This window comes from Cydia splendana, chromosome 7 (genome assembly GCF_910591565.1).
Source record: "Cydia splendana chromosome 7, ilCydSple1.2, whole genome shotgun sequence".
In the NCBI taxonomy this organism is placed as follows: Eukaryota; Metazoa; Arthropoda; class Insecta; order Lepidoptera; family Tortricidae; genus Cydia; species Cydia splendana.
The window spans coordinates 21,853,014-21,880,363 of record NC_085966.1 but is presented as its reverse complement, the minus strand read 5'-3'; the positions used below and the strand labels follow the sequence as shown (position 1 = coordinate 21,880,363).

The window sequence follows — 27,350 nt, the reverse complement described above, 5'->3', positions numbered from 1 at the left end:
GTGTGTTTAGCCTATCATGTGGGGTGCTATTTGAATCACGAATGTGAATTGCATCTATATTTTTAGACCAAATGCAACTGATTTCTAGAGTCTCTGGAATCTTACATTGCATCTTTTATACGAGTACAATACAAACAGATACAACTCTTATCCAAGAGTTTACCTACTCCTACTTGTATAATCCTCGTATAACCTTGTATAACTTGTATAACCGCCGAGGACAGGAACACTTCGAAAAGCATGACACGACCTTCAGCAATGAAGACGCCGACTAAGAAGAAGACTTGTATAATATTGACGTAGTTTACAATTTTAACTCAATCAACTGTTTAAAGCAATATTATGATACGCGTGTGTTACCTTTGTTCTTTATCGACATTATAAGTGTGCGGATTATCAGAATTGTTATATTATATTCGCTATTATGAATTGTTTTGTCTAAGTCGACCGAGACGATTGCACTGTTAAGTGTTATTGGTAATATATTTGTCAAACTCTCTAGCCTGCACCAGTGAACATGTTTCATCTTGCTATTCTTAATGTTTTGGTTAGACTACACAGTGGCGAAACGTTCCTTTGCATTCGATTCTTTCTAGCTTTTCTAAGGAAGTAACTTGTGTTTAATAAATAGAACATCTTATCAGTCGCATTGATTTAGGATACGCCCTTAATGTTTCTCACATTAAGTTGAGTAGGTACCTACGAGTAAAAACGTTCTCTTACCAAATCTATAAGTCTTATATTCTAGTGCTGGAGGATATAAGGATTACTTAGGTTGTCGCCATTGCAGACCTTTAGGATGGGCGTACGCTCCATTCTTTAAAGTTTGAAGGTCGTATTGGTCCAGAAATACCGCAGCGGACAGTTCTGTTTAGCTGTGCGAGACAGGAAGTGTCTGAAGAAACGCACAAATGTTCTCTTACCAAGTCTAAGCAGGACTTAGACTTGGTAAGAGACCATCCTAGTGGCTACTCCAGCCAGCATGTCCAGTTGTTCCTTGTACGTGCGGCAGCGTAAGGATAGAGCGTTGGAAGCCGTGGCAGACTTTCTTCACTCGGAGCTGAACCGTTTCGGCTCACTACTGGAGTAATAATCACTATCTTACCAAGTCCAGATCCTGTATCCTAGTAGCTACTCCAGCGAGCATGTCCAGTTGCTCCTTGTACGTGGCAGGGCAAGGGTAGAGCGTTGGAAGCCGTGGCAGACTTTCTTCACTCGGAGCTGAACCGTTTCGGCTCACTACTGGAGTAATCATCATTATCTTACCAAGTCCAGATCCTGTATCCTAGTGGCTACTCCAGCCAGCATGTCCAGTTGCTCCTTGTACGTAGCAGGGCAAGGGTAGAGTGTCGCTTGGAAGCCGTGGCAGACTTTCTTCACTCGGAGCTGAACTGTTTCGGCTAACTACTGGGGAGTAATCATCATTATCTTACCAAGTCCAGATCCTGTATCCTAGTGGCTACTCCAGCCAGCATGTCCAGTTGTTCCTTGTACGTGGCAGGACAAGGGTAGAGTGTCGCTTGGAAGCCGTGGCAGACTTTCTTCACTCGGAGTAGAACTATTTCGGCTAACTACTGGAGTAATCATCATTATCTTACCAAGTCCAGATCCTGTATCCTAGTGGCCACTCCAGCCAGCATGTCCAGTTGCTCCTTGTACGTGGCAGGACAAGGGTAGAGTGTCGCTTGGAAGCCGTGGCAGACTTTCTTCACTCGGAGTAGAACCATTTCGGCTAACTACTGGAGTAATCATCATTATCTTACCAAGTCCAGATCCTGTATCCTAGTGGCCACTCCAGCCAGCATGTCCAGTTGCTCCTTGTACGTGGCAGGACAAGGGTAGAGTGTCGCTTGGAAGCCGTGGCAGACCTTCTTCACTCGGAGCTTGATCTGCTCGCCGTGGAAGAACACCACGAATACTGTCTTTTGGAGCTCGTGACCCTGAGGATAAGAATTTAAAATCAACGGAGGGTTGAAAAATTTCAAATTCTACTTAAGATTATATATTTTCAAACGAATTGTATGTATTCAAATCATATTCAAGTGACAAGTTATGCTCAAAAATGGTTCAATAGGCAACATTCTTCATGTGCGATTTTTTTTCTCTAGGGTACCTATCTATATTTTTTCGGTATCGTCTTGGGTCGTCCCATTCGTTTTTCGTCACGTTCTTAAATTAGTCCTATTCTGCTTTCGTCACTCATTCTACATTGAAAGCCACCGACGATTGTGACGAATGTAGAATGAGTGACGAAAGCAGAATAGGACTAATTTAAGAACGTGACGAAAAACGAATGGGACGGCCCAAGACGATACCATTTTTTCTGGTTAACTCATTTAAAGTTTTTTTTGTTACCGCACTTAATTTAATACTTTATAAGAACAATACGAAGCGCAGAACATCTACAACTTCTGACGAATTTCTTTCAGTAACTTAGTGCTCACATAACATATCATGTACCTATCAAGTACATATACATACATAATCATTAATTTGTTGTGACTTAAGACAGTGATATCCACGTCTTACTGTGATAATTATTTTAATAGAAATATAATACAATCATAATCATAATCATAACGTTTCACTAGCTTTTTATGATAAATGACATAATACAATAAAAGTCTGTTTATATCTACATTTTTACAGAGAACTGACAAAGAAACAAGCTATTACACTGTAGAACATCACAGCGAACAATGCACTCATTTTTATCGCCAAATTATCATCTCAAACCCATTTCAGCACAACCCAGTGATTCATAGCACAATGAAACGTTTTACAAGTAGTCGAAGGCATAAAAGATTCTAATGCTTGTAAAAGCTAACGATATAACTCAAAAAATCAATAAAAACGCTCAGGTTAACGTCCTGAGTTCTACGTCATTATAACTGATGGTGGTTATTGGAGAATTATGAATAAGCTGCAATTTGTGATATATGTTATTAAAACGTAACTATGGTCTACAAGTTTAATCTGTAATAACTTATCAATACCAATCTTCTTTTAGGTTTGTTCTGAGTTTTTTCTTTCTTTTATGAAAATATTGTTCCTTAAAACTGCGGCATTCAAATAATAGTCGAACCTGAACGAAGCTATTCCAGTTCATTTGGGACCATAGTTGTGAGCTTTGGACTATGTATAGTTGGGTGTTTTTACGGTAAGTCATAAATTAGTTACGTGATGGTGAATGACCATAGATTGGGTATGTAGGTTGTTATTAATTCAATAGTCAAAATGGTAAAAACTAAATATCTTCGATCGCGTCTTGTCCGTTTCTCACATACGTCACATATCATTCTGACAAAGTGAAGCCAACGCTTACCAAAGTATAGCTACCTCTATAGCAGGGGACCTATTAGAATCAGGATAATTTTCTGATAAAGGCAGGTACCTACTTTTTCAGAAAACCATTAAAACGAAACGTGTACAGCTGAAGCACATTTGACGTGTCCACATTTTTTACGTTTGATTGAGTTTTAATCGCAGTAGTTTCGAACCAGATACGAATCTCTGACATTGATGTCGAAAAAACACGAAATCCCATATTGCTTTTAACATTATTGCCACGCGGCTCAAAATTCAGGGTGTGTGTTAATTATATGTCAAACAAAAGTATTGATTTTTAGAAGGTACCCCTTCATAGCAACGTCATAAGTGAGTCATACTCTGAAGCACTCCAATTTTTATGTGTAGAGCTTTTTTTATTTTTATGGCAGGAAAAGGTAAAAAAAACAACGGGTTGCACTCCGGAAGTGCCGACAGAAGTGAAAACTCAATGACTAGTCCAAAATGTCTGCAGCACTATGTATAATTGACCCACCCACCTTTCTATTAAAAAACTTTAGTTCCGAAATTGCTGGCCAGTGAGCTTAAATTTGTAGCGTTAATTGTTTAAAATTCGAATAGAAATTGTAAAGTTACCTTGCAGACCTCACATGTAAATATATTTGGTCATGATATTGTGAGTTTTATTCACCAGTACTAGAGTTCACTTTTATTTGCGATTTCATCAAGATGTAACTTTATTGAATTATATTGGAGTGATATAAAGTTAGAATGTAAATGTGAGATCCTCGTATTTCAGCCCGTATACAAGATTAGAACATTGAGCTTTATTGCTTAATATAAGTTTTAAATAATTGACCTGATTATGATACGTTATGACTAAAGTTCTTTGGTGAATAAAAACGAAACAGCAGGGGTTACGCGTTACGCGTTACGCCTTACGCTGTCTCGAGTTTAACATTTTTTCCCCACCTCAAAAAGTGCACAGCGCCGCTAAAGAAGTTTTCACTTCAAAAAAGATGAGTTATCTTTATTTAAAAAAAAACAACCCACACTACTGTGATTTAAAAACTTAACAACCGACATCGAACGGGATAGTTGTGTAGAACTTTTAATATGAATGACAGAAAGTGAGCTATTTTCTTTTGTTTTGGTCATATAGTTTGTGCGGAAAGAGAAGAGTCGTGGAATGTATGGGGCCCAATACATTTCACGACTCTTATTCTCTTTCCGAACAGACTCTATGAAGTTTCACTTTTATGTTGGCAACCAAGTTTCAAACTGTGTAGTGGTTATCGAATAAAAAAACGAACTAACTCGTAAGCCATTAAAAGACGTTTTTTTTAATTAGTCGCATTGCGTTTGTCCCTTGTGGTTACGCGAATGCTACCCCTCAAAGCCCGGTTGACGACCGGTCTGGCCTAGCGGGTAGTGACTCTGCCTGCGAAGCCGATGGTCCTGGGTTCGAATCCCGGTAAGGGCATTTATTTGTGCGATGAGCACAGATATTTGTTCCCGTGTCATGGATGTTTCTATGTATTTAAGTATTTGTATATTATATATATCGTTGTCTGAGTAACCACAACACAAGCCTTCTTGAGCTTATCGTGGGACTTAGTCAATTTGTGTAAGAATGTCCCTATAATAAAAAAAAAAAGCATAATAGCAGTACAACAACAGCCCTTTGGGCCATTTAATTCAAACTTGTACACCTATCTTTTTTAATTTTTGTAATTTTTATGAAATAACACATTATTTAGTGACTCATACAGCTGTTAAGAGCCGTTGGACATATTACAATTCGCTGGCCCAATATTACAGGGTTCTATGTTACATTTTCAAGAGAGTTGAAATTCGACTTATGTCACTATGACAATGTTCAAATTTCAGTTCGATAAAAGTGAAACATAGAACCCTGTAATATTGGGCCAACGAATTGGTAAACCATTATAATATAGTCGTGTGAACTATACAAACTACAAAAACAAATGTCAACTCACCGTCACTTGATCCCTGAGCGGCTGCTCAATATGTGCTTGCTTAAAGAAAATATTTCCATGCGAGATCCTCCATAACATCCTCTCAAACGAATGCACTCTGTGCGTCGCAACCACCCCCGCTATAAAGCCAAGATGTGCCAACACCCCCTCTCCATTATATATCTGGACTGACGCTGATATTTTCCTCTGGGCGCTGTGGTCTTGGAAGAAGGTCTGCATTTTCTCGATGAGAATTTTCAGCTCGATGAGGGATAGGTAGTCGGTTTTTAGGTTTTGGGCGTTGCGGGTGATCTCTTGGATTTCTGATTCGATGTAGTCGATTCTTTCCTGGAAGAGAAACATTTTAATAGTCAACATGCATCATATTTAGCGATTATAACGGGTTTAAAGGGATATAATTTCATTATTTTTACCTTATCTGATGTTTCAGCTGGGTTGCACCAGCTGTGGTCATCCGTCATCCGTCGTCACCTGTGACCACTGCTGGTGTAACCCAACTGAAACGGCGGATAAGGTAAAAATAATGAAATTGTATCGCGTTAGACCCGTTACAATCTCTAATTAATTACCTATGTGTACAGGGGGAGGATTTAAGGGAGGTTGTACTAGTCGTTAATCTATCCATTTCATTCCTCCACGTAGTTCAGCAATGTTTCTCATTGCTTACCGCTTCGTGTAGGGTGCACGGAGATGGTCACTCACAACATCACTGTCACTGTAAGTGACTCACTATCACTGTAGAATGTCTCCTATCAGAACTGCTTTGCATTTTTAAATATTGTCAACAGGAATCACCATTGAACTTATACGACGTGACACAGAAGTTGAAAGCCATTCACGTGAGAATAAATGGAGCATTACGGTTACCTCAAGTATGTTAATCTACCTCGTCTTTCACCTAATACAAGAGACCTGATATGGACTTTTACCTCAAGAATATTAATCTCTCTCGGAGTCAAGTGCCTATAGGCCCCGGTAGCTGGGAGCCGACCCATCGCAGCTTATGTTCCATATTACTGCAACGCCTTACTTTTGTGACGTAGCCAGAAGTATTTCACCTAAGGCTAGTTGATACTTAACAGTCCATACGGTCACCTCAAGTATGTTAATCTCCCTCGGAGTCAAGTTCCTAGGCCCAGGTTTAGGTGGTGGAGGGGGTTCTGGTAGCTGGGAGCCGACCTATCACAGCGTGCGTTTCATATTACTGCAACACCCAATTTCTAACGACGTACACAGAAATCTTTCACCTAATTCAAGTGGTCTGATATGGACTTTTAGCTCAAGTATGTTAATCTCCCTCGGAGTCAAATTCCTAGGCCCTGGTTTAGGTGGTGGAGGGGGTTCTGGTAGCTGGGAGCCGACCTATCACAGCTTGCGTTTCATATTACTGCAACACCCAATTTCTACGACGTACACAGAAATCTTTCACCTAATTCAAGTGGTCTGATATGGACTTTTACCTCAAGTATATTAATCTCCCTCGGAGTTAAGTTCCTAGGCCCCGGTTTGGGTGGTGGAGGGGGTTCCGGTAGCTGGGAGCCGACCCATCGCAGCTTGCGTTCCATTTCACTGCAACGCCGTACTTCTGTGACGTAGCGACGTTGGAAGTCATTTACGTGGGGGTTCAGCTGCGGACAAAAAATACACTGTTAATTTGGCGTATTTAGTATTGTTGTGTGGAAATGACACACGCGAAATACGTAACACACACGCGTATGGACATAATAATGTCAGAGCCAGCTTACTTCAGTTTTTTTTTATTTAAATCTTTTTTACTTAAAACGCAACTTGAAATGAAAAAAGTAACTATTCTCTGACTAAATCTAAGAAACCTAACGAAAAGACAGGTCAATAGTGGTGCCACGATCATAGCCAGTGGAAATTCGTTATCTCTGATCTTTCTAATTTCAACCTTCCTCTCATTTCTAGAATAACCCATTAAGCTAAGTATACACACTAAGTTCAAATTCATCTTCACATCAATTAATCATATCAAGTATTCTATCTGTCTAAAATCACCAGGCATCTAAAAGTACATGCGTAGTTTATTAGTGTAGCAGTGGTTTATTGGAGTCATTGTGTATTCGTGTCAGCATATCCAGGATGCGGCTAATTTGACATCTGTAACGGAGACGAGCAGGGACGAGTCAGCGCCGTTTTGCGGCACCAGGCGCGTTATTGTTGACGTCAACACAGGTACAGTGAAATAAGACAAATGAAGAGTCTAGTTGAATATTATCAGTACGTAGTTCAAAAAAATACTGAATAATATTTTACCTTTAAGGTGCCGTATGTACAGTCAGCGGAGTTTTTGAAAAATCGTTCCGCTTTTTTAGATCACAATACGGTTGCCAAAAATTTTATTACTATAGTTCGTTTTTTTTAGCATTAGAAAGAACATGAAAGAAGGTAAGCGATCTTGACATGTCTTTCAATTGAAAAACGCTTTTTAAAAATCAGTAACTATTACATATGAAAGCAGAAGAATATAAATGATCATATTAGATTCATAATTGTTACATATTTGCTGTAACTTATTTTTAAAATGTGTTTTTCAATTAAAAGACACACCAGGATTGTTTACCTTATTTCTAATGCTAAAAAAACGAACTATAATCTTGAGGTATGTTTCTAGTGACTTCATCGATTCGAATCCAGATTTTTTGACTTTTGTCGATAGAAAAAAAATCACAAACATAGGTCATAATCAGGAACATAGAATATACGTCTGCGCCCAAATCCAGCTTTGCAGCAAAGTTCAGGTATCTTATAAGTGCAACAAAAGTACATTAGAAGTAGACTATAAGTACTGATTTTGCTAGTTGGGGCGTCCTTGAACAAGTGGGGCTCTCCTGTCATAACACTCATAAGTTATTCCATCGATAGGCGCGGAAAGCGATAAAGATGGAATGTTTTATTGCACGCCGCACCTCGTCTAAAATTAGCTCTCATCAATTGGTCGCGCTGTTATTGAGTCTCCTCCAGTTTTATTGCTCTTCTGTCGGTCGTATTCTGGTCATAATCAGGGATACATCAAAATATTGAAGGAATTAACTGGGAAGGTGTTTAGAGATAGACCAAGAAAAGTCTGCAACGATTTTGATAGCACATCACGCAGTGCAGGTGTTATTTATACGTCATAAAACAGACAGCCCCATGTGCAGAGCGTGCATGGAAGAAGAAGAAACAGCAAAACATATCCTCCTACACTGTAAACAGATAGAAGCATACAGGAACCAATACCTAGGGACTCCGTGCACACTGAAGGAGGCAGTTAGCAACCTGAAGACACTGCTAGGTTTCATGGAGGAGCTGAGGTGGCTAGAATAGTGCAACCTCGTTTTCACGCAAAATAGGCACAATGGTTGTCGATTTGCGGAAAATTCCCAGTAAGTATAACTAACTAACTAACTATACGTCATAATTTGATAGAAGTTTGACGTTTAAAATAATACTTGCACTGCGTGTGCTATTAAAATCGTTACAGACTTTTCTTGGTCTAACTCTAGAAATATCGCACGTAGAATTGTAGTGTTTCTCTTTTTCTGAAGATCGGGAACTGAGATATTATGAAAAAAATAAAAAAAATATTCGAAACAAAAACGTGCTCCCAAAATTTCACGAGAATCGGTTGAGGAATGAAATCATTTTTGCCCCAGCTGAAAAGGGAACCTCATTATTATGCCGATAAATCACACATGACTATTAAAATGTATCATGTTTTTCAACCAAAAGTCGTCCAAGTTAAAAGCAAGTGATGTCAGAAAATTCACTTACTCATTACATTCTCGAAACAATAACATAACATTTTAACCTCTGACATGACGAATTCGCCATTCATTAACTCCCGGCTATCAGTTACACCAACATACTCGTTTACTTGAACTAAACCATCATACCACAATTACACCGCTAGTAATAAGTACCTTATCACTCATGGATTAAGGATCAAATTACAACAGCTTGACCATATGTGACATCAAATTAGATTGACATTATTAATGCGCTTGAGAAGGACTTTATCCCGCGAATATTTAGGAGCAAAATGCAATGAATGACTCAGCTGTGTACCAGTTAACATAGCATTATAAATGCGGATGACTAAGGTCTTATTTTCAACAGTTTAAAGTTTAATTTCGGATGGTTTACCGACATGTGCCCAGATAAAACAAATTTGGTGACTGTTTCAATGGGCAGTAAGGTTATTATGGCCCGTGTATGAGTGCCCTCGTGACTGAATGACGTGGTCGTGGTCCATTGTCATTTCAATTAAAACAATATTGTCATAGGCGAGAAACCGCCTGGTAAGTGGTAAGGCGATGGTGATACAAGCGTTTTATACCTGCTGAATTATGTTTCTTGAAGACGACCACTAGGGCAAAATAGTTCTTGATGCCTGTACGTGTACATACTCGTCGAGAGACCCCGATACACGCTAAGAACTATAGTGTAGGTACTTACTACAGCAGTAGGTACTGCTCTCGCTGGTCTCTTTCCTTTCTCCGATTGGGTCGATGTTTCGAGACCTCTTCGAGGCTCTCGGAAGAGGCTCTCCGCGAGTGTGTATAGCTTGCGTGAGAGGCGACCGCGAGCAAGAGAACGCAGAAGAAGAAGGCCCCCAATCAAACAGGCCAATATCTGCAGTTGCAATGCAGTCAGGGCAGATATTTTGAGAATTTCGATTGGCATTATCAGCCAAAGATTGTCCTTGGCTAAGCGTCCTCAGCTCCTGGTGATCGTCACAAGGCCAATATTCGCATTGGTTCATATTCGAACGACATCGAAGGGGCCAATTAATTCTGGTCATTAGAACGGATAATTGCTAAAACCCAAGATAAAAGATTCAGATTGCACCAACACGGGACCTTAAAATTTCGTCGTTATACCCGGTTCGTCGCATCTTTATAGGTAAATGCATTTGACATTTTAATGATGTTATTGAACATTTAAACAACTGAATGTATAATGTAAGTGTAACTGCTGCCTAACGTGCGTCGTTCACTTCATAAATTATCTTGACGTTTTAAATTGATTAAAATACGGCGTCGGGTCGTGTGAGCGTTTGTCCTTATGGAGGGGCCAGGCCATAGCAACCTTACTGTAACTATTCGGTGTAGTGGTGGTGTTGGTGTAGACACTGGTGTAGGCTAGGTTTGTACTAGTTCTATGTAGTTTACCTGTTGTTTTCTAAAGTTTTATACTGACAACTTAAGGATGACTCAGTTTGACCGGGCAGTAGCCGGGCCGGAGCTTCCGGAGCTTCGTTTTCTTTGGAAAGCACCACGTGATCACCGATCAGCCGTCACAGAAAGTGACGAGTGAGTGTCGGACGTCCCAGTCCGGGCACGGCCCGGTCTAGCGTGAATCATCCTTTAGTTGCAATGTTCTGACTGACGTAGGTCCACTTCGTTTGATATTAGCGGTGACTACCGAAAATTAAAAAAAAAACTGAACAGACTAAATTGTAAGTAGCTATATAGCCATTCTGCATAAAAAAATTCACGAGAACTGATTAAGAAATATGACTTGATTGATGATAGAATGGAACATCCGTACACCGCCGCGTAGCCAACCTGCCAATCGCTAACACTCCGTAACGATCGAAACGTAACTGTCACTGTCGCACTAATATGGAAGAGTGATAGAGAGACATAATGCTTTTCGTTGTCGAAGCGATAGCGATTGTAACCTTGGCTAGGCCGGCAGATACGAAAGCAACTGTGCCCAAGCTATATCTTATGCCAAACGAAATTAGTCAACGATGGATGTAGTATCCATTTAACACATATTTAACAATGAGATACGAGAAAAACACCCGTTATTTAAATGGTTGCTGGCCTAAAAATATACCTACTCAAAATGTGTTACGTTATACAAAAACATTAACATGTGTTAATGTTTTTGTATAACGTAACACACACACTTCGCCAGATTGCCAGAAAGGCGGGAAGCTTCCTCAACTACGCTAAAAGGGTTCAGCGAATATGGCAAAATATTTGTACGAATATAATATTAGAGGTAGGCTGGGCACTCTGGGCAGGCGCGCCCACACATTCGTGTTGTAGAGTGGAATTGGTTTAAATGGGTTTATACATTAACCCCTTTATTCATAAAACTTATCTACTCCCTCTTACAAATCTCTGTTAACTTTGTCTCTTCCTAACAAACAGAAATGTCAAAATGACGGGCAGATACGAATATGACAGATGTTTATGAATAATGCCAATAATCTGTACATGTGTCGCTTAACTTCAGACTCGGGTAAATCCATTCGACCCTCTCAGCAAATATCTATCCTATTACCTTTTCTTAATACGAAAATCACATAATCTGACAGATGGATTAACCAGAGTTGTTAAGCGACTCATAAATATTTTCGTAAGAATGAGTTTGAAACTAACCTGGCCAATTATAATTAGGTAGATAATTCCATCGATAAAGTGCAAAGGTTGCTAATGCTGCTATTATGGTCTTATCGGCACGATGTTTTTGGCCGTGCAATAGTAATGTTAAAGCTCTCTTTATGGAGCGAAACATGTTGGGCATTTTTCGCCTTAAAAACGTATGTAGGTACGGTCGAAAGTATTAATTCATGGCCCATTTCTTACCTTGTCACAGTGACAATCAATATGAAAGCCCCTAGAGACCTCATACTATTGTCACTGTGAAAAGGTACAAAATGGGTCATCAATTAAAACTTTCGACTGTACTAATGATTTAGATTTAGAATTAGATTACTAATAAAGAAGGGGTAATTTGAATCCTAAAGTGGCTAACAATTCCCCTCAGTTTAAAAACTGCACTACACGATTGTTACAAAAGGTTGTCAACAAACCTATTTCACTAATTCCATTTTAATCAAGTACCAACTAAAGGCTGTCTAGGTGTGGCAATGCCACCTATATGTACTACCTACATAGGTAATTCAAGGTGATCTTTTATTCAGCGTTTCGGTTAGAATGGGCTCTGAAAGGGCACGTTGGCTTTTAATGCCAATCGATGGCTCCAAGGGCTTGTTATGAACTTTTGATTGAGAATCAGGGTTTTATATTTTTTATAACATTGGGGAAGCTATAAAAAGCCACAAAATAGAAACGATATCTTATCGAGCAAACGTTTTAAACTTGTTTAAAGATAGCATGTTAACTAAGTCTCAACGAGGACACTTGAAGCATTGTCACCGTCGTTAATTATGAAAAAGCTCAGTAATCTTCGCTCGTCACGCATCACATGACACAGCTAGTTGCTTCAAACGGAGGGCCTACGTGTTGCCTCTCTGTCGCACTTGTACGTTCGAAGTGTTGCCTCTCTGTCGCACTTGTAAATTCGCACGTAAGTGTGACAGGGAGGCAACAGGTCGAACGTGGTTCGCGGTACGCCTCCTGTTTATAAACGTACTGTAATTTTTACGTAATATTTTATCCCGTAATTTTCGATTGGCGTATAATTATCCTAGCACACAGAACTGTCTATTGAATTTTTTAGAATACTCGTACCTGTTTGTTTACATATAATTTTTATTTAGTAATGTCTTAGGCCAAGCTGATTTCAATTCAAATTCTTATAGCGACAACAGAAGAAAGTTTCTAATGAAGAGGAATCTAAAATACATCAAATCGCGTAAAAATGTTTTCTATAATGTTAATACTTATCCAGAGAGAAATATGGGGACTATGCACGTATGTATGGAGTAGAGGTCGTCCCCTTTCGTTTTAAAATACACTACTTAACCCAAACCTTTGACCCTTCGAATCTCGAAAACATCAGAGTTCAGCGCACTAAAACACCCAGGATATGCTGTGACTTTTCCCAAAAGACACCGCTTACTCATAACACCTATTTGAACAACATTTAAAAATAAAATAAAAGAAGCCTTTATTGCTGCTCTACAGTGATAACAATATTAAGTATTTCTTTTCCGACGATTGGGTTTTGTAACAACAGCTTGTCCTCTAAAGATTGCCATTTCTCCCTATCTCTTGCAAGTCTAATCCATCCTGGGGGCCACTTTTTTGAGGTCATCTTCCTAGTAGCGTTTCCATTGGCCACCCTGGTTTCTTTCACAGGTACATACTAAACAAAATTTACCGATATATAAAAAAAAAGTTGTTCAAGTAATTTTATAACAGTAACTTCTTCACCAAACCTTTGACCCTTCGAATCTCGAAAACACCAAAGTTCATTGCACTAAAACGCACATATGCTGTGACATTTCCCCATCTATATTTGTCCACGCACGTGTCCGATGAAAAATGGGCCAAGTGCGCGCCTGGGGGAATGCGAATTCTAATTTTACTTTGACAGGGCTTTTATTCTAGAATACGTAATGCAAATTGTTTACTGCATTTGTGTATTGATTCGGTTTTTACAAGCTTTTATTTACTTTCACCTGACCGTTGTCTGTCTGTCTGTAATCAATCCCGGGTCGTCCACCACCCATAAGTCGGGTGACAATGCAATATTATGGTGTCATTGAGCTGATCTGATGATGGAGACCGGAGGTGACCATAGGAACTCTGTGATAAAACAACGAAACCTTACCTATTGTGTTTGGGGTTTTTAGAATTGTCTCGATGAGTATTAGTTGCCTGTGGGAAGAAGAGTACAGTCAGCAATAAAAGCTTGTACCAAAAATGATTTTTTTGCAAAAACTTATTTCGAGTGACGTCACTACTTCCCTTATTTGTAATTACCTAACCTAATCAAGGTCAAAACATCCCCATAAGTAATACATTAACATACAAAACCTAATAAGAGTACAAACATGAGTAACATCTACAATATGACTGGCCGGTGTTTTGCCAAAACGAAACAACATTGCTGACTAAAAATACAATTCATAATTCCTTTGTAACAATACTACAAGAAATTTAAGTTGAGTGTTCTTTTCTTATTAAATAGCTCTTAGTAACATTACTTTTTTAAGTGAGTAAATTACTTACTTAAATGATTTTAATACTACGGGTTAAGTTAAATTTGAACATACACTGCTGTGATACTATCCCATTTAAAGGTAAACTAAGCGCATACCCACTTGTCATAGAACTTGACATGAAATTTAGCGCGGTTATTACAGTCTACCTACTATCGTAAGAGATTCTCCAGCCGTCAGTTCAGCGAGGGTATGATGGATATAATTAATTTCAGTTGATAGACACTACCATCATCACCGTACAACTTGTTAGTAGTGTCTGACCGAAGTTTCGGTTTTAGTTTCGGCAGGTTTGGGCTGAAGGTTTCGATAAAAAAACTGCCAAACCTTTCAGCCGTGCCGAAACTGTTATTTCGGTAGTGTCCACCCAAAGTTACGGCTTCGGCAGGTTTCGGCACAAAATCATGTTGCGCAATTCGCAACAAAAGCAAAAACGAGCCTTCGGTATCGGTAAAATCTGGTTTCGGTCGGACACTATATGCTAGCCATTGTCACACCACATTCTAGCCAGGTCATATCTCAATCTCAAAAGGGCCAAGACCTCATTACGCGGTTGCGTGCAGCAGGGAGCGTCCATGCCGTGACCTGTCATATCGATTGACGCATATTTCGCATTTTGGGGCCGCAGCTCTGATTTGACTCTGTTTTATTGTGGTTAGTCTGTGGTTTTTGTAGTGCTTGTAATTTTCAAATTAAGAAGGTTAACATTTTGCGAAGTAGCAAAGCGAAGCTGGCGTTTAACTTAGTCGAATCAAAATAAAATACCATCTACAACTGCAGACTTCCAAATCACGTTTTGTACCCGAGTTTAGACACTAACTATGGCACTCTGACCTTTGCGGCACTTTCAGCGGCCTTTAACACTAAACTACGGCTTTTAAGGTCATTTAGGTTTCAGTTAATCTGTCCTAATTGTATTATAAACTGGCTTTTACCATTTTCGTTTGCGTAAAACTTATTAACCTAGTTGCTCTGTGAGCTTTAGACCCCGCGAGGATAGATAAATAAATGTATGGTAAACTGAATAAATGCTCAAGTCATTTTGATAAATTTCCAAAGTCCACGTATAATGCCCATCAGTGTTTATTTATTATCTATTTAACCTAATATTTATCCAGATACACACTAACTGCTATCGGGAGTAAAGGTCAATCACTACTGATACCATTCGACCGGCCTATCGCTTTCAACAGACCAAAAATCAACCTTAACTTACTAAGATTAAAACCGATATTCGAATGAGTGGACTTTTCAACTGCCAGTATTTTTAGAAAGATAAAAAATGACGAAGAAAGCCATTGAAGACGTTTAGTTTAAATTAAAGATTCTTGAGCAACGGCAATTAGGTTGCTTACGTCATGAGTATTGTCAGATGTAGGGCGCAGCGAAATTCATCTGCAGCGGTATCATAGTCGAGTTTTTATCACCTGTCGTGTCATGCGTCACTTTCGCACTTACATATTGTTAGAACGTGACAGGTATCGTGACAAATGATAAACAGCCGGCCATCTTAGCCCTTCTGGTTCGAAAATTCAAATAAGTAGTTGAGCTAGGGAAGCACGGTTAACGAAATAAAATCCTACTTAAAATCCTATAACAAATATAATCCCTAATAGAAATGACATTATAAATTAAATAAGTTTATGTACCATTAACTTGGTATTCCTTTGACGCACTTTGATTTATCTAGTGAGATCTTTTGTAAAATGGGTCATTTTGCTGCAGATTATTTTTGTTTTAGGTACGTACCCATGCAACCTCGGGCCGTACGTTTTAGAAAAGTACCATCTCTTCGCTTTTGAACATCAACAGCTCTTGTATTAGTATTACTCACGTCTCTAAACTGCGCGATTCCGGCCTCCCTTAGCTCGTACACGGAGACGTATGCGGCCTCGGGTTGCACGAAGAGCTGGCACAGGACCATCTCTTCGCTGAACATCAACACCTCTTGTATTAGTATTACTCACGTCTCTAAACTGTGCGATGCCGGCCTCCCCTAGCTCGTACATGGAGACGTATGCGGCCTCGGGTTGTAGGTACGAAGAGCTGGCATAGCACCATCTCTTCGCTGAACATCAACACCTGTATTATTATTACTCACGTCTCTAAACTGCGCGATGCCGGCCTCCCCTAGCTCGTACATGGAGACGTATGCGACCTCGGGTTGTACGAAGAGCTGGCATAGCACCATCTCTTCGCTGAACATCAACAGCTCTTGTATTAGTATTACTCACGTCTCTAAACTGCGCGATGCTGGCCTCCCCTAGCTCGTACATGGAGACGTATGCGGCCTCGGGCTGTACGAAGAGCTGGCATAGCACCATCTCTTCGCTGAACATCAACACCTTTTGTATTAGTATTAGTTACTCACGTCTCTAAACTGCGCGATGCTGGCCTCCCCTAGCTCGTACATGGAGACGTATGCGGCCTCGGGCTGTACGAAGAGCTGGCATAGCACCATCTCTTCGCTGAACATCAACACCTTTTGTATTAGTATTAGTTACTCACGTCTCTAAACTGCGCGATGCCGGCCTCCCCTAGCTCGTACATGGAGACGTATGCGGCCTCGGGCTGTACGAAGAGCTGGCATAGCACCATCTCTTCGCTCCTGAACATATCCCCCATGGTTGAAGTTTATTGACCTGAAACACAAATGCAGTTCAAGTATTTTCATTCAACGCACGCAACAAACGGCTGTTGTTGACCTATCTTGGCTACGTCAATCAAATGCGAATCATCGTATCGCTCTATAGTAAATCATTATAACACTATAACTAGTAACGCTATTGCAGTAACGTTGCAGCATTCACGTTGTTGCAGTCGTCATCTGAATATATGTACCTAACCTTAATGTTCTCTGAAACATGTCGGCGCATATGGACTAAAAACCTTATGATTAATTCTGGCTACGTCAATCAGTTGGCAACTGACATAGGTTTTAAATGTCCCTCGTATAGTTCTATGAGATTTGGCTAAAAGGCTAGCACCCAGAACATTAAATAAAAAAGGTAGGTAAGGGTATAGTCAGGTAAAACCTATGCTAGCACTATATTTGTAAAACACTTCGACTGGCCACCCCATTTCATTTGCGAAAGAGTTGTAAGTAGAACGAATTCTTGGGAAAACACGGCGGTATGTGTTACCAGCAAAAAAATAAACACGCTGAAATATTGCGATGATAGATCCCAAAATAATGCGTTGGCATACGAAACAATGTCGGAAACGGATTCGTTTAATAGTATTTTATACAATCGTGGTATAATAGAGCGCTTTTCTGTCGACTACCGTGTTAAGGCCACGAAGCTTGCTGAGTAGCCTTATTGGGTACAAGATTGCAAAGCTTGATTATATTACTATTTATGTATTTAGGAAGCTTAGACAAATACATAGTTTGCTACCTATTGAGAGAATGTATTTATATTTTAACGAAGCAATAGCTATGATTCAGTGTTTCTTAACTTTGCTTATACCTATATATTCATTTATTTACATACAATATATATACAGTGGTACTACTAAACTAAATTAATAACTAGCTTAAATCTAAAATAGGCCCTTGAGGCATTGTACCAAGGATGCTGGCGGCATTTCCTCGCTGTATCGCAATGCTGATACGTTGTGCGAGGTAGCCGCCAGCTCTTCGGTCACCAGTTACGTCAACCAGACGCTTCGCGATTTCTGCGAACAACTTATGCGCGCTGGGACCCCATGGACCTAGAGTTTCAACTCCAAATGGTACAAAATGGTACTCTCTACCGAGGCTCTTATATTTGTTACGTTTTAGAATTTCGGCGCTTTCCGCCGCTCCGCCCGCTTTTACAGTAGTCCGTTGGAGGTGGGACGGTGCCAGTGTGTCTACGCAGGTAGCATCCCACACCAACATCCGTCCCAAGCTCCAAGGAACTAAGGACACTCCATCGGGCCTCTTATTGCCATCATCTCTGATAATGCCAGTCGGCTCAAGAAGAGCAGGCACATTGATGGTGGCAAGAGACCGACGGACTATGTCATTAAGCGACGCATGTCTCGAAAAACGGCCTGCACTTTTTTGACAAGATAATCCGTGGTGTCCCAGTCGGTCCACGTCCGTGCCACAAGAGCATATGTGTGGCGTACACACCGAAACCCCGAGTCGCAAACCAGTGGCCAGTCTAAGGGAGGCCGGATCCAAGAAAGTACCAGTATTGGGCGAAGGATGGGCATGTAGCCAGTAACCGGCTTCCCGGGCTCCGACCGCCAAAATATATATATTTGGAATAACTTTCGAAGTGTGGATACTACGGAATACTACGGACAAAGACAATAGATACTATAGAGGATTATTGTCCTAGTATTTAGTTATTAAAAAAAAAAGTATATTTTGTATCTATCGACACAGAATTAAAACTAAAAATGAAAGTATCAAAAAATGTATATTACATATGGATAAAAGAATTTTTCAATCATTTTTTTATGCCATATGACTATGACCCATGTTCGACGCGACGTGTTGCCAACGCCATCTACCGAGTACAGGCCAAAGTCGTGGCGCCATTCGATTCGAGTCATTCGAGTATAACTTTTTCTTGATATTCCGAGGCACGTTTTTTCCTTCGACTTTACCTACTTGCACATATCTTTACCGATAACCATTTATTTCATAACAACAATGGAATAGAGTGGTAAAAACTAAACAATTGGTAATTGCAATTGACACATCATTTATCATTATTACTAATGCATGTCATCACATCAAATAATGTTCATATTGTAAACAGTTTAATTAACAAGAACAAGTTTCTCAACTCGCACGAACTAAACTTCTGAGAACGTTTTTAGGGTTCCGTACCCAAAGGGTAAAACGGGACCCTATTACTAAGACTTCGCTGTCCGTCCGTCCGTCCGTCCGTCCGTCCGTCCGTCCGTCCGTCCGTCCGTCCGTCCGTCCGTCCGTCCGTCCGTCTGTCTGTCACCCGGCTGTATCTCACGAACCGTGATAGCTAGACAGTTGAAATTTTCACAGATGATGTATTTCTGTTGCCGCTATAACAACAAATACTAAAAACAGAATAAAATAAAGATTTAAATGGGGCTCCCATACAACAAACGTGATTTTTGACCAAAGTTAAGCAACGTCGGGAGTGGTCAGTAACTCAGTACTTGGATGGGTGACCGTTTTTTTTGCTCTTTTTTTCGTTTTTTTTTTGCATTATGGTACGGAACCCTTCGTGCGCGAGTCCGACTCGCACTTGCCCGGTTTTTATTATATCGCCAACTGTTAAAGTTTGTCAGCTCATAACAATTAAACATTGGCTTGAGAGGCATCAATCGCTGTTAATGTAATTTCGACCTTGTGCCAAAGTAATTTGGTCTATTTTAATTAGTTACTAGCACCAAGACGATACCGACAGTTAATGTGTTTAATGATGGGTAGTAAAATAAAGAAAGTGCTTTTAAGTATTTGGATATTTTTAAGTGTTCGTATGTTACTTAAGAGCTCTTCCTACAGTCTGACATCTTAAAAATTTCTAACTAGGGGTCATCCATTAATTACGTCACACGAATTTCTAGGTTTTTTTACCCCTCCCCCCCTCCTTGTCACACTTGGTCACATTTGGCAAACCCCTCCCCCCTGGTGTGACGTCACATTTCGTCAACGAAATCGGCAAATATTTATTTAATATTTTATCAAAATATTTTTGACAAAAGAAATATTAGTAATTTTATAACCCAAAACTGATTAAGAAATAAAATTAAACGAATAAAAACGATTATCGTTTCAAAACCTTGTTATTGAAATGATAATTAGCGTATAAAATAATTTAAATACATTTTCGGTTATTGATGAAAGTGATGAAGTTAAAGTGACGTCACAAAGTTTATGACTCCCCCCTCCCCCTTGTCACAACATGTCACATTTTCTTGACCCCCTCCCTCCCCCTAAACGTGTGATGTAATTAATGGATGACCCCCTATCTATAGTTATATGAATGGTTACAAACTTTCACAACTTGCTGTGTTCTCACTATTTTTGTTACATTCTGTATATGTAGACATATAACATCCATAACTCAGGAACTAATAGGGTAATTAGCCAGTAACTGGCCACTTTTAGTAACTGGCCGCCTTAAACTAAAAATGAATTCTATTCACCTATAAACAGAATTCATTTTAGTATTAAGGTTTCAATAACTGGCCAGCTTTCAATAACTGGCCACCACTATGCACACTGGCCACTAAAATGAATTTTATTTATAGGTGAATAGAATTCAGTTTTGGTTTGGGGTGGTCAGTTACTAAAAGTGGTCAGTTATTGGCGACTTACCTACCCTATTCGTGATACACACACATATAAATGCTCTTACCGAGATTCGAACCCGGGACCTCTTACTTTTTAGACAGGGAAAACTGTTTGGAAATCTTTCGGGTCACAACGACGCTCTAAAATCTAGTCAAAAGTGTCGGCCTCCTACAAATCAATCTGCCACTAGAACCACATAACTCTTCCCAAATAATTCAATGTCTCAGTCAAGGCCAAATGGCCTCGGCTGCCAGAAAATTATTAACGGCCCAAATTATACGGATAATAGGTGAATAACCTTTCAGTTTATACTGGCTTCGGGAGAACTTCCGGCCGGGTTTCTAATGTTTCTATTAAAGTCATATTAAAGTCAAAGTTTAATTACAAATTGGTTTTTAATTTGCCGAGATTTTAATTAAGAAAGAAAAATATAAGTTTGACGACCGGTCTGGCCTAGTGGGTAGTGACCCTGCCTATGAAGCCGATGGTCCCGGGTTCGAATCCTGGTAAGGGCATTTATTTGTATGATGATACAGATATTTGTTCCTGAGTCATGGTTGTTTTCTATGTATTTAAGTATTTATATATTATATATATCGTTGTCTGAGTACCCACAACACAAGCTTTCTTGAGCTTACCGTGGGGCTTAGTCAATTTGTGTAAAAATTTAATGTCCTTAATATTTATTTATTTATTTATTTATAAGTACGCTGAAGCCATCGTTTTCCGAATAGGTACCTTTATACTTTCGGTTTTGCAGGAAGGATTTGAAAAACCGATGCAATGCCAACAATAGGGGATTTGACTGTATTTGAAATACATTATTGTACACCATGGTCTAATAAAACATGGTCTTCTATTCCCAGAGTGACACAGGCCTACGTCACAATAACGTGGCCGCTATATATAGCGCTATCGCATATTATCATATAGCGCTGTCGCATGATGACGTAGGCTTGTGTCAGTTAGGTGACCTAGAAAAGACGGGAATAGAGTACCAGGCGGAGTATATTATTATACCATGATTGTACACCATGTAGGGTATTTGCGTCAGTTTACCGTCCGGTGTCAGTTTCCGTCCATTTGACGGATTAGCAAATAATACATTTCATTTATAACTTGCTACTTGCGAAATATATTTATTATGTAGATACCTACTTAGATAAATTGTTTAGATATTAAGGATTGCAATAAGTCCAAACTTGTGCAGCAATGAAGGTTTATATTCAAATTTCGTCAAGTGGACGAAAACTAGAGCCGGACGAAAACTAGCGCAATGACCCTATGAAATAAAGCACCAGAAGATTAATAGAGAAACGTAGACAGCAGTTATTTTTAGACACAATTTCTATTTTAAAACCCGTGTCTAACTATAAAGAGTGGCTAGGTAATTTTATTGTGACGTCACGTGCTAGTGTTTCATAATAAATTCCCTAGTAGCAAAATTGTTTTGACAGTTCGAAAAAGAAACTGATTTGACTAGTAGTCAAATACCCTATATTCCTTACCCTCCCTCTATTCAAAATCTAACTTCGTGCTGTAGATTCCATAACTTTGAATAGAGAATGAGCACAATCATGGGTACCTAATAATATGGGTACGTAGGCGTAACAATACAATTGAGACGCATCTCGTTTCGAATTTTGTGATACTTACTTACTGTTAATGTTAATAAATTGCAAGCACGTATGTGGCCTATGTATCGAAGCATCATTTTATTGTATGAGATGAGACGAAACTTGAACAGCGGAGACCGAAATTTTGAAAATTATTACTTTGCCACTGAATGATTTGATTTTAACCTGAGGAAGTATGTATATACGAGGAACCTGAGCAAGTAAATACCTAATTCAGGACCTAAGTGATCTTGGGAAATTAGTAAATTACTCCGCTAAAGGAAAATACTTCCTTTCATCACTAACAGTTGAATTACTCATCCTTATACCCACTGTCTTCGTTGCATCTTTCTATGTACAGTCATCACTTATAAAATCATGTATAAACTCATGTAAACAATAATAATTAATGTCCTTCGTATTAGGTCCTTACCTATGAAATTGGCGTTTTTGTTCATAGATATAAGTCTGATCCTAGTTTTTTTTTTTTTACAAAAGTACATACACAATTACAATAAAACTACAGTGCACTCAATAAACAACGATTTTACATACAATTAATTGTTATTTTTTATTGTTAAGTGTTCAGAATTAAGCCTTGAAAATAGGTCTTTTCATGTGCTGTCGGTTCGAGTATTAAAATTACTTATATTTTTCTAATGGTACCAATTTTCAAGAAATGGAGATATTGAAAACATACCTTAAAGGTGTCAAAAATTACTGGAAAAATTTTGTTTGGTTTGAATTAGCCATCAAAAAAATATCCGCAAAATTAATTGTATGGAAATTCGTGTTTCGTTGAAATTCTCCGAACAAAACGCCAATTTCATAGGTAATGACCTAATAATATAATAGTTACGTAATATAATCGTAGTATAGTACCTATGATAATCCTCCGCGTAGGCAGCTATAGACGGTCAAGCAAATCTTGTCAGTAAAAAAAGGCGCGAAATTCAAATTTTCTATGGGACGATATCCCTTCGCGCCTACATTTTTCAAATTTGCCGCCTTTTTCTACTGACAAGATCTGCTTGACCAAGTATATTTAGATACTTCACATTTATAATTGAAGTGTTTTGCTAGAACCAAGTTTTCAACATAAGTATACTAGAGGTAAACCAAGATAAGTCTGCAACAATTTGGATAGCACACGGAGTGCAAGTGTAATTTTAAACGTCAAACTTCTATGAAATTATGACGTATAAATAACAATTGCAATGTGCTATGCTATCAAAATCGTTGCAGACTTATCTTGGTCGGATTTTATTGATTATACACCCTGTTATCGACTTGACGACGATAGAACATAATTATGTCACTTTTTGACACCGATCTACAGAAAGAGATGGATTATCCTATCAAATTCATTTCCCAATGGCTGTTACGGCTTTATTCGTGCTTTTATTCGGGCAATTGGGCAGTACCTAATATTAAATATACTTAGATCTCTCACGTTGCGTATTTTTATACATAACTATTGTGAGTAGCCACCAACTTTCAAAGTTACGAGTACAAACTCAAAGTAAACAATATTAATCAATGTTGTAATACATCATAATATTGCTACTAATATAATCCATGCAGTTAGTTGCCCCATTGTACGATTGAAGTGTTTTGATCTTACATTGAAATTGAACGCTAATAACTGGGCCAAGTCTTGTATATACTATCCTCACTCACGTCAGACACAGAATAAATAATAGTACTAGGTACAGAAGACTCACTCTCTAACAAAACGCGTCTGTTACAATCAGGACAGATATGGCCGCTAAGTGGCGACAGCGCCACGCGCGGCTTATGGCTAGCCACCAAAATTGGTGTGGAAATAGGGTTACCAGAAGCAAATTTAGAATTTCCTAATAGAAAGAATAATATATAATACCAAACGTCTTAACACATGTACTTAAAAACCTATAAGATTAATTTATAAGGTTCGATAAAAATAATACAGTATAATGAGTAACATAAAAAGATTAAAAACTAAAATTAAAAACTACCTAAAATTAAAAACTAACTAAAATTAAAAACTACCTAAAATTAAAAACTAAACTAATTGTATTAATTAAATTTGGTATAGGAACTTATTTACAAAACACTGAATGTAGCAAACCAGAATGACATGGCTGCATGGATAGAATCTCTCGTATACATAAATGTTTATTTAGTCACCTGCAATAATTTACGGGTTGAATATATAGGTAGGGTTGCCATACGTCCCGTATATACGGGACTGTCACCGTATTTAAGTATACCGTCCCGTATTTTTACTGGTCCCGTTTTTGTCCCGTATTTTGTCTACCGGTCCCATAACACAAGCCTTCTTGAGCTTACCGTGGGGCTTAGTCAATTAATAGCGCTCTAGAACAGGGCTCTCCAAACCCCAGCTCCAAACAGCAATCAGATACACCCCCCCCCCTCCAATTATGGCAACCCTATATATAGGTCATAATGCGCAACTCTTTTACTATTACAAATTACCAACCAAAAATTTATTTTCCATAGAAAATGTCAAGATCAGACAGCCAAAATGTTTGAAACAGCCTGTAGAATAACCGCAATGGGAATGGATTTTTGTATTCTATAACACCGTACCTCGTGAGAGACTGACGCGAGTAAGGTACTTATAGTAGATTGTTAACCAAGGGATGAAAGGCACTCAAGGCTGAAATTATGCCTTTCACCCGAGTTAAATAATCTACTTTTCATTTAGAATACGAGGTAAGTAAAATGCATGTGTTTGTTAACACCATCTAAAAACGTGAATACCTACACAATATCGAATTATCAGTGCCCTATGAACTTTTAATATCTGTCTATATAGTGAACGATATTGAAATGTCGAGGTTTTGTTTTGTAGATAAGTAATGTTAATTTTATTCTCCGTTTTGGGTATTATATAATGGGGTTGGCCGGTGGAAGTTTTTAGCAGATGGCGCCATCATAGCTTGCCCTGTCAATCCCTATAATTGTGTCAAATTTTTGTTTTTTTAATACACTGGATGCCAGCCCTTTAAGCCAAATCTCATAGAAAAAGGGGCAAGCTATGATGGCGCCATCTATGCAAACCTTTGACAGTTGCCAACCCCATTTTATTTTACTTTAAGATCATTACAAGATGGTCATTTGATCAAAGGAGTTACACTTTTTTTATGATGTAGGAGGCAAACTAGGAGACGAATCGCCTAACGGTAAGCGATTATCGTCCCCCTTGGACACCCGCAATACCATCCACAGTTTATAGTATGGGTGTAGCCAACTTATTCAAAAATATGTCCCATAGTTCTTAATTCGCTGACATAAAGAGCTATGGGACATATTTTTGAGATGATTTGTGCACCCATATTACAGGCTACACTCTGTATAATATAACACTGTAAACTCTCGCGTTTTGTACACATATTTAATTACACAAATCAATCAATGAAATTATATCGCGGTAGACCCGTTTGTGTAATTAAATATGTACACTCTGTATAAGTTCTAAATACTTTTTTCTCCATTTATGTATGTATGTAGGTTCAATCATTGGTACCTGCCTACAATAGATATAAAAATATTATTCGCCTACAAATTTGACAAGCAAATCTCAAACCGAGAGGGATGCAACTATGCGAAAGAATGAGAACACATACCACACATTTCTCGCGCAGCACTTTGCAGCCCACTTATCCCCAATTTATCCCTCTCACACTCACCTGACCAGAGCGAGACAGAACTAGGGCGATATGACCTAGGTTTAAGTGATATTTACGACAACAGGACATCCAGCTTGTTCAGATCCTAATCTTAGGTCTCCCGGATGAACTATTTAACCCAGACGAGCGGCGAGACAGTTAGGTATTGTATTTTCGTACCTGGACGTCATCCAAATACTGTTTGATAATATTTAAATACACAATTATCGGAAAGCTTGATTGACGAAAACACTTTAGACGAACCTATTAGTATTTTGCGCTAATGCATTCCATTTCGATTATCTGGAATCGGAATAATTCTATTACACGAGCAATCATTTCAAATCCAACGGTTTAAAATTTAAATTTGGAACGCGCTTGTTCCGAATCCGCGGCCGTTTTCGATTTTCAACTTTTTTCACTAGGGTTGTCAACTTGTCACTGTATACTCACTTATGGCATAAGTGTCGCGAGTCGAGTAGCGGTGCGAGTGACTGGCACGCACGTCGCACGGGCGTCGCGGTCGCGGCGGCGCGGCGGACTGTGGTGTGCCGCGCTGTGAACCGGGGTTGGTACGCTCGCGAGATTATAGTGCAACGATTTGTCTATTTTAAAACAATATAATTTTATGTATATTAAATTTACTTTAACTTGTTAAATCAATGGAGTGCTGGTAAAGTCTGATGACATGAATCAATAGCAAAATCGATTAAATTTATAATACATATAGAGTCTGTACGACTCTAGGGTACTTACATGGTTTTTTTTATTGGGACTGTATGTGGCAATTCGAAACCATTAAAGATAGAGGAACCGTTAGGTCTTTTTTTATGGAAACAATTTTGGCACAGTCAAAATTTGGTAAGTAGGTACCTAGGTAAGAGTGAATTGTCCCTAAAATTTTGATATTTTTTATGCAGTTTGACCCAGTTTCATGCAAGCCAAGGTAAAGGACCCCGCAGCAAACATAGGGAAAAAGTGGTTTCAGTCAAATCTCACAAAATTTTAGTATGATGGTAATTTGGCTCTCCTGATTATTTTTTTGTATGGGCACAACTCTCTCAGAAGTATACTTTCAGAAATAATCAATGTAATTGTTTTATACAAAATATGTGTTTGTTAACCATTTTTACGTAATTCCTCCTCATGACAGTTGGTGGCTGCAACTTATAACGTCAGTAACTGTCAGTGCGTGTCATAACAATATATCGATTTTAGAAAACATGTCGCGTATATAGAAAACTATATACTATATACTTGATTATTTCTGAAAGTATACTTTTGAGAGAGTTGTGCCCATACAAAAAAATTATCAGGTGAGCCAAATTAACATCATACTAAAATTTCGTGAGATTTAACTGAAACCACTTTTCCCTATGTTTGCTGCGGGGTCCTTTTTTTGTATAGGAAGAAAAAAATTAGCATCTGCTGCTCATCAGTCAAACTTAGTACTTACCTATTTCTTTTTACTTAAGATAGTCCCATGAATTAGTATTTATCGCGTTATTTCGGCACACGCTCATATAAATTAATGATTGTTAAGAGGAAAAGGGACGACCG

General features: G+C 38.8%; 1 protein-coding gene and 1 long non-coding RNA gene across 2 annotated transcripts in view; both read right to left on the bottom strand.

The window, feature by feature from the left end:
• Nucleotides 1-26,326, bottom strand: part of LOC134792420 (V-type proton ATPase 116 kDa subunit a 1-like) — a 39,062-nt gene extending 12,736 nt beyond the window's left edge. The window contains exons 1-5 of the mRNA XM_063763719.1: nt 26,244-26,326; nt 16,729-16,862; nt 6,749-6,916; nt 5,289-5,615; nt 1,764-1,940 (exon numbers count right to left, since the gene is read on the bottom strand). Of these exons, the coding sequence (XP_063619789.1) occupies nt 1,764-1,940; nt 5,289-5,615; nt 6,749-6,916; nt 16,729-16,845 (789 nt within the window). The 5' untranslated portion in view covers nt 16,846-16,862; nt 26,244-26,326. The remainder of the gene's footprint in view (nt 1-1,763; nt 1,941-5,288; nt 5,616-6,748; nt 6,917-16,728; nt 16,863-26,243) is intronic.
• LOC134792433 (uncharacterized) overlaps nt 1-27,350 on the bottom strand; it is a 42,010-nt gene that overhangs the window by 12,736 nt on the left and 1,924 nt on the right. The gene's annotated exons all lie outside the window — the stretch shown is intronic.